Below are 8,047 nucleotides of genomic sequence, written 5' to 3' on the forward strand. Positions count from 1 at the left end.
TGAAAAAAACCACTCCGACAGATCCCCTTCCTCAATCCCTTTTCCTATATTTTTTCTCAATCACTCAAAACTCCTATTAATTCCTTATTAAATAGAGGGGAGCAAGCAACATTTTCTCCAATCTCTTGGAGATTTTTTTCTTCTATTTTTACCAAAAATCCTAGAATGGAAGGCTTTATTAGGAAATCTTGGAGATGCTTTTACACTCTAAAAGTCTGTTTTGTCAATTCTCTTTAGCTACATATAAGGAATTGAATATCCTTAATCTGGTAGTGAAGATACTCATGTGCATGTGTGCTGATGTGCAAAACAAACAGCCGACATGTACAGCTTGCTTATCATGGTCCCAGACGAAACGGACAAATGGTCGCACTGGACCGTTATGCTTACGGAATCGCACGGAGCGTACTTTGCTTGTCGACGTTGCGGTCGTTTCTCGTAGGAATTCAATTTGACGTCACGACGCCGTTAAAATCTTTTTCCATGCAGTTATTATAAAAAAAAAACTCCCGGATCCGTCGGCTTTCAGCCACTAATTTCCAAAGCCAATTTTCTCGCTTCGCCTTTCCTTCTCCCATCTCTCTCGACGAGGCTCGCCATCGCCGCCATTCCCATTCGCCTCCTCCTCCTCTTCTCCACCTCCGCAAAACCCTAGCCGCCACCCCCTCGAATCCCCTACCAGCGCCCGAATCCCGGCCTCAATCGAGCTAGGGCTCGCCAATTTCTGGACGGGCCCGTTGAAATTTCGGCCGGTCGTTTCGGGTGAATCCTTCGGTTTACTCTGAGGGGATTTTTTGATTTCTGCGGCGCACGATGGGGAGCAGAAGGGAGGAGGAGAGGAACGAGAAGATCATCCGCGGCCTCATGAAGCTGCCGCCCAACCGCAAGTGCATCAATTGCAACAGTGTGGTAACCCTCTCGCATTTTTGGTTCACTAATTACTAAGCTGATTGGGAGGCGTCTGCTGTTCTACTTCGCGGATCGTTATATGGGAGGCAGTGGAATCTGTCTGTCGTTTGAAATGTTACGCAGTTAGCTCAGATTTTCCAAAAAAATATAGAGTTCCTTGTGAACTTTGGTTCGTTGGCTTATAATTTCAAGCGGTACCTGTTGGTTGGACGATCATGGTTATTTCTATGTTGTTTTCGATATCAGAACATGACATATTCGTTGCTATTTTTTACTTCGATCACTTGTGCTACTTCTGTTTTGTCCCTGATTGTGAAACTCTAAATGTTGCTACTGTTTCCTAATACACAATTGCTTGATTCGTATGTTGATAGGTAGTTCTTTGATTTATTTGAGCTACTTACTGGTTTCGATACTTTTGTCTGCACCTTCTGTTTGTGTTTGACAATTAATTTGCTTAGTTGACTGAATTGCTGAGCTTTTTAGTACTTTAATTGTCAGTAAGTACTATTTGTGTTGCGTTTACCAGTTTATGTAATATTTATAGTGTGTAGAGTTGATTTTCCCATTTGGTTAACTGTTATTGAATCTACCGTTGATGTTCAGCACAAAACTTTATCCAGTGATGCATTTTGTCTCAGTTTCTTGCCCAAGTGTTTTTTATATACTGTTCTCTTGATTTCACCTGAACCACTTTTGTTTTGTTATATATAGGGGCCACAATATGTGTGTACCAATTTCTGGACCTTCATTTGCCTGTCATGTAGTGGAATTCAGTGAGTATCTTTTTCCCTACCTTCTTGACTTTTGCTAGGAAATGTATGGTTTTGGTATGTGATGCTTCTAACAAGGCAAATAATAAGAATGTGCTTTAGATGAAAAACAAAATGGTATTGTCTGCTGCCCAGACATGGCTGAAAATCTACATTTAAGGGCTATCACATTATTTTCCGGTTGGTTCCCTAAGGGCCCGTTTGGATCCTTGGAATTGAATTCATTCTAATAATTACAATTTAGGCATAGATTAATTAAGCTAATATAATTGTATATGGAATATATTTGTATATTTATTGTTAGGCATACAAGGGACATACTTATATGTTGCATTTCTATTGTAGGGAAGTGAGTTGAAGAGTGTGTTATAAGTGAGAATAGAATTATAGCATAGTGATCCATAGAATCCATTTCCATCTCCCACCCTATGAATTTGAGATAGGCTTATTTGTGAGCTTGGGAAAGTTATGGAATGTCAAATTCCAAGCCAAATAGCCTAATCCATTATGTAGATTTCAATTCCTCTAAAATGATGGGATCCAAATGGCCCCTAATGGAAATTTCCATCATGCCATTTTACAACTCTAGTCTCTGGACATTTTACTTGCACATGCAATCAGTTTTCAACTGGAGAAGCAGATAATTATGTCCTGTTGTGCATTGTTAACCTTTGTTTGTTTAGTCTGCTTTTAGTTCTGATGTACCTTCTTGATGTTGTTACCTTCTTGACGTCTTGTGGTGTGATATACAGCCGTGAATTCACTCACCGTGTTAAGTCGGTGTCAATGTCCAAATTTACTACCCAAGAAGTGCAGGCCCTCGAACAGGGAGGTAACCAGGTAAAACAAAACCCATAGCTATTTTTATCTTGTACCTCTAGAGCCCCCGTTCATCTTTTATGACTTAGTTGAGGTCATGACTGCAGCGAGCACGTGACATCTACCTAAAGGATTGGGATTGGCAACGAATGAGGTTGCCTGTCAATACGTGAGTTTCATTTCATTCTTGAGTTTTTATGGGTACTTATGTTTTATGCTATCCGAAGAATGTTATGTTTCTCATCTATGTTTTGCTTCAGCAATCCAGATAGGATAAGGGAATTTATCAGGGCTGTTTATGTGGATAAGAAGTATGCTAGTGGATCCTCTAACAAACCAGCCACAGATAGTGAGGTAATGAGCTGACGTGTCTTGTGAGTACATTGTATTATCCTTTGTATAAGTCTAGTGAACAGAGATATGGAGATATAAGTAATTGCGCTGTGTTTATGTAACCTTTGAACTACCATAGCCCATATCGCTATTCCAACTAATTCCCATAGTTGTCCACATATTCCTGCTGAAAAGTCCACGAATATGCTTTAATTATAGTTTCCATTTTTTTCTGGCAGAGTATGAAGGGCAACGACAATGACATGAGAAGACCTAGCTCTTATCATTCGTATTCCCAGAGCCCGCCCTATGATTTTCAGTATGAAGATAGACGATATGGTAAGCAAGTCGACACACTTGCTAGAAGGCCTTCAGATAGGGCGCTCTTCGATGGGAAACTTGGCAACTTACTACTGAGTCCAGGTCGTTTGCGAGAGCAGATGAATGAAGACCGTTTTGCTAATGAGAGTTCAGGATCAAGGTTTTCTGACTTCTCAGCCTCAAGCACTGGTGACTTTAGAAATGATGTGCTTTCTCCTAGCTCTCCCTCAGTCCACCATTCAAGAAATGTCTCTGCTGACAATCCTCAATCCCAGAAATACCCTAATGCAGCTTCGCAAATAGATTTCAATGGAGTTCGACGTTCACAGGTTTTTTATTCTTCTGTTCTCTTCCCTTTCCAGTAAATTCCTCTTGGGCTTAGAAAACTATTCCAAGTATAGTGGAGATTATATAAATCATTCCTTCTTTCCATGTTCAGCGAACAACTTCTTCTGGAAGTTTTGGATCATTTGATGGTAGCTCAGTTTCCAACAAATCATTTGAATCAGGTAACCCGCCTGATGCACCAACAGAAAAGTCAGCCCATTGTGCTGTAAACCATCAGACTGTGGCTTCTCCTGAGGCTTGTTCGACACAACAGTATGCCTCGCCACCCAGCAATCACAACTTGGTACCTCAGAAACCTGCTGATTTAGGTAGCCAAACTGCTGCCACCAGGAAACCAGTGCAACATAGTGGCACTCAGATTGAAGCTGTGGTGTTGACGCGTGCTCCAGTACAACCAATGACTTCCACACCTCTTGACCTCTTTGATCAATCAACTGTGCAACAGCCTGTCACATCTGCTGCGCCAATAGATCTGTTTGCTGGCTTTAATGAACAGTTACCAGCTTCTGATAATACAGATAATGTATCCAGTCATTCTGATGTTGCTAAAGAACCTGCCCATAGTGTTGTTCAGAAGGGCATGGTACCATCAGCTGAAGCACTTGCCACATCTCATGCTGTGCACCAAGATTTATTTAGTCTGTCAATTTTGCAGGAACCAGCAACATCCTCACCCTCTCAGCCAATAGATCTATTTGCTGGCTTTGACCAACATTTGCCACATTTGTCTACTGTTCAGAAAATTCCATCAGCAGCTCCATTGTCTGCTAATGTTGGATGGGCTTTCTTTGACATGCAACATGGATCGTTGACATCTGTTTCAAATGTGCAAGGTCAGGTGCGTGCTGCATTCCCTCCATCTGATGGTATTGCTAAAGGAATTGATCAATCAACATTACCAACTTCGCCACCAAATGCGATTGGGTCACAAAGTTCTCCGGCTATGATGGATAACTGGAGTTTAAATGCTGAGGAAGTGAAGATCCCTGTCCCCAAAGAAAATTCTCAGGTAATTTTGTCATTTGACATATGAAGCTGTTAATGGATTATTATAGCTTCACATGTTTAGTAACTTTCTCCTGCTTGTTTATAGTCTTGGAATGCCTTTGGTGAATCTACTCAGAGCACATCAAATAATCTGTTCACATTTAATACTATGCCTCAAGTAGAAGCTCATCAATTCTCTATGCCAAGTGGTCCATATGTTGAAGCCAGAACTCCACAGGTACATAAGTTTCAGTTAACGACTCAAAAAGTATATTTCTCAATGAAGACTGACTCAATATTTTGAATCATTCTTTAGGATTTAGCTAGGGGTGAGCCTGAAAGGCCAACTCCTGGGGATATGTTTTCTGGCTTCAATGTTTCACATGTTGAGGTGGTTGGACCATCGTTTCCTTCATCACTCCAGCCCCATTTGGTATGTTTTATCCATGATTTAAGGTTCTTTCCTATGATAGCCAGTTAGCTTTCTTGTTTGGCAACAGTTCCATTTTTACTGAGAGCAAGCACGAACAGACATATTAAAATTGTGCCCTTCAACATATAATGTATATTTGTTTGTGGGGTCTACTTGACATGGCATTATCTAGCTTATGATAAACATTGAGGGAACATTTTACCAAGACAATTTGGACTATGAATTCTGAGGCTCTCACAATGCATACATCACCCTAATGGGCACCTGCGAATGTCATTTAGCTTCTTTGCATGCCCTTTATTTCTTGTAATCTGCCTGTCATAGTGCTGGTGCATAACTGGAACCAGTTTACCCAAGTGTCAAAACAGGATTATTTTACCGCGGTAACAATTTCATGAATTTTATTTCAGGGTGGCATGGTCTCTCATCCTGGAAAATCAACAAACCCATTTGACATGGCATTTGAATCTGATGTTGACGCCAATGACATGGTATTATTATTTTTCTTTCTGATTTACAATAGTATTAAGAATAATGTGGGCTAGTAATTTTGTTCCTTCTATTTATAAGCTTCTTATTTGAAACAACAGTATTCATGGCTGGAATATGAACATACATACAAAATAAATTAAGCGAAAGAGCCAACTAACCTAAGTCACCCTGCAATGCTTCAAACAGAGCTATAGTACAAGGAATTCAATTCTGAGTTCTTGATGGCCTTGACCATAGGCTCCCTCCTAAAGCAAGACTTACCGTGAACTTTCAGTCTCCAAAATTTCCTAAGATGTATCCCTTTAGCAACTTCGGCTCCCTTTGGAAGAAATGTGTTCCCTGTCTTTGTGACTTCATAACACACAAGTTCAGACTAAAAGGAAACCATTCATTGGATTTTAGTTTTTTTCCGTTTATTATGTGAATGTGAATACAAACCCAGGAATAGAGTCTGTGTACATTATTCTTTGGTTCTTGACATGCTAACCTGAATGCAGTTGTTCCCATGTTGCCTAATACTCTTTTTTTTTGTTCTTGTTATTCACTGACACCTTTTGGTTCCCTTTTTCAGTTCATGGATTTGACCTCACTGCAAGAAACATTACCAGATCCTCACACTCCCACAAATTATTCTGGAAGCTTAACAGAGCCATGGATTTCTCAAAATTCCACTATGTCATATATTCCTTCTGGGCCTCAAGGTACTTAATCTTTGCTCATATAACTCATGCACCGATGCACAAATATACAGTCACAGAAAGACTGAAAATTCTCGCTGTTAATACCATATCTGATTTTTGGTCCAGGAGGGTTATCCTATGTGGCAGGACAAGACTCTCACATGTTGTAAGCTCCTTGATACTTGCACATATAGTTGTTAATGCACATTACTTTCTAAATCATCACTTTATTACAGGAGTTCAACATATCAAGGAGCTTTTCCACCTAGGAATCCATTTGAGTGAGCGCTAGTAAAGAGTGTTTTGTTGGATAGTGGTGACAGAAGAGGAAGGCAATTGGCACGGGTCGAAATTCAGATGGATATTCAGGTGTACTATACTAGATGCATTGACAAATGTGCATCGAATCTGAAACCCTGAGGTAAATATGTGTCTTGGATTTCATTGTCCATGCTCTCTTGTATATCAGAAAGGACTGCATAGAAGTCTACATGGCAGGAGTGCTGGAATTTTTGCCCGAAGAAAAAGCTGTGTCCTATACTCCCATGGACTGATGTATCTCTGGCAGGCAGTGCGGGTCAAGCATCAAAAATTTTATTTCACCATTTTGACATTTGCCCGTGGGTTGTGTTCATGTTCTTGTTAAACCCTGTTGTGAATGAGAGGGGTGGCATTTTTACATCAAATGGCTGGTTCATTACCCTTTTTTATTCCTTAAAAATATAATAAAAAGATGTTCATCAAAAGATCGTATTGCTGTCAGATGTGTTATTCAGTAGTGGGTGTTACCTTTGTATGTTAAAGGGGCATGTCAACTCTCCTCAGCAATATTAATGCTCATCATAGTAAAGGATCATGATGATATGTTTACCCATGTTTTTCTCTCTCTCTCTCTCTTTATAAAAAAGCTCCTTTTTTTCCTTTTAAAGGAAGTTTGCTTGTTCACTGCATAACCAATGCGCTGTAAGTGTTGCCTTGTGTTTGTGATTCAGCTAGTTGCCCTGCATTTTTATCCTGTTTTACAATAGAGATTTCAAAAGCTAGTGCGCCATCTGGTCAAGTAATCGAATTGCTTTATGCTCAGCTTAATAGCAGGTAGCAGCTGTATCTTCAGTTCTTCACAAAGCTCAATTTCACTCCTCTACCGATCGATCGTGTAAAAACTATGTCCTTGGATTGTATTTTCTTGGTTCAAACCCGATTCAGTGTGTTATATCCAGATTCCATTTTTTGAAATAAAATTAGCCTTACAGTATTTTAAATTCGAAAGTAAACCCTGTTTGTCATGCCATCTTTTTGGCTATGTCAAAGCCAGAGTCATGGTAAAAATCATGAAGGACCTGTTTGGCATCGATAATGATATAGCCTGAGTATCCGGTCGGACTGACGTCGGTTCCACCAAATCGTTCTTATCCATTGTTCTGAGCCTGAAGTTGATGACTTTGATGCGAAACTACGGGGTAGAGGTTGCGATGGCTGTGCGGGTGAGCTTTGCGCACGCTAATAGCCACCAGCGTGCCTCCACGACGGATGCTCCAGCAAGTAGACAAGGAGAGGACCTTCGTGTGACGCTGCGTCGCCAGCGAGTTGCCCACGCCTCTCCCGCACTGGCGAGCTCCGTGCTGTCACGAGCTCCGCACGCCGACGCTGACCTATGTGCCGGCGTCGAGCTCCGCAACGACAAGTATCCACCCGCCCAAGCAACAATGTGACATTACGTTGCAACCGCATGCTACAAGTGTGTTCTAGAGGTGTTTTAGACGAATGTTGCAAGTTGTTCATCTGGATGTTGCATATGTTGCAATACATATATGAAAAAAAATTCATCTGTTTTATCTGGATGTTACATATGTTTTACACATATGTTGCAAGTGTATGTTTCAAATATTTCAGTTGTTTCAGACGTATATTACACCAAGTGTTTCATGTTTTATAGGTATGTTCGGAGAGTC

The 8,047-nt window shown here is 40.6% G+C and overlaps 1 protein-coding gene across 2 annotated transcripts; it reads left to right on the forward strand.

Annotated features, from left to right (window-relative positions):
* Positions 1-540: 540 nt before the first annotated feature.
* Positions 541-6,841, forward strand: LOC136456728 (probable ADP-ribosylation factor GTPase-activating protein AGD14). Of its 2 annotated transcripts, XR_010759514.1 has the most exons (14): positions 541-909; positions 1,624-1,685; positions 2,435-2,522; positions 2,609-2,670; positions 2,762-2,855; positions 3,074-3,484; positions 3,595-4,512; positions 4,597-4,728; positions 4,807-4,923; positions 5,334-5,414; positions 5,987-6,116; positions 6,222-6,261; positions 6,332-6,516; positions 6,594-6,841. XR_010759514.1 is itself a non-coding variant. In XM_066456672.1 (13 exons), exons 1-13 carry the CDS (start codon positions 814-816, stop codon positions 6,378-6,380), a joined length of 2,280 nt encoding a protein of 759 aa, XP_066312769.1. In that variant the 5' UTR covers positions 541-813; the 3' UTR covers positions 6,381-6,841. The 2 variants fall into 2 exon arrangements, 1 of the variants encoding a protein (XP_066312769.1); XM_066456672.1 differs by having other exon boundaries at positions 6,332-6,841.
* Positions 6,842-8,047: the final 1,206 nt, after the last annotated feature.

Source organism: Miscanthus floridulus, chromosome 6 (assembly GCF_019320115.1).
Source record: "Miscanthus floridulus cultivar M001 chromosome 6, ASM1932011v1, whole genome shotgun sequence".
In the NCBI taxonomy this organism is placed as follows: Eukaryota; Viridiplantae; Streptophyta; class Magnoliopsida; order Poales; family Poaceae; genus Miscanthus; species Miscanthus floridulus.

Coding starts and splice junctions, on each gene's coding strand:
- LOC136456728 (XM_066456672.1), top strand. CDS start 814: ATGGGGAGCAGAAGGGAGGAGGAGAGGAACGAGAAGATCATCCGCGGC. Junction 4,729..4,806: donor TTGAAGCCAGAACTCCACAG/GTACATAAGTTT, acceptor ATCATTCTTTAG/GATTTAGCTAGGGGTGAGCC. Junction 4,924..5,333: donor CATCACTCCAGCCCCATTTG/GTATGTTTTATC, acceptor ATTTTATTTCAG/GGTGGCATGGTCTCTCATCC.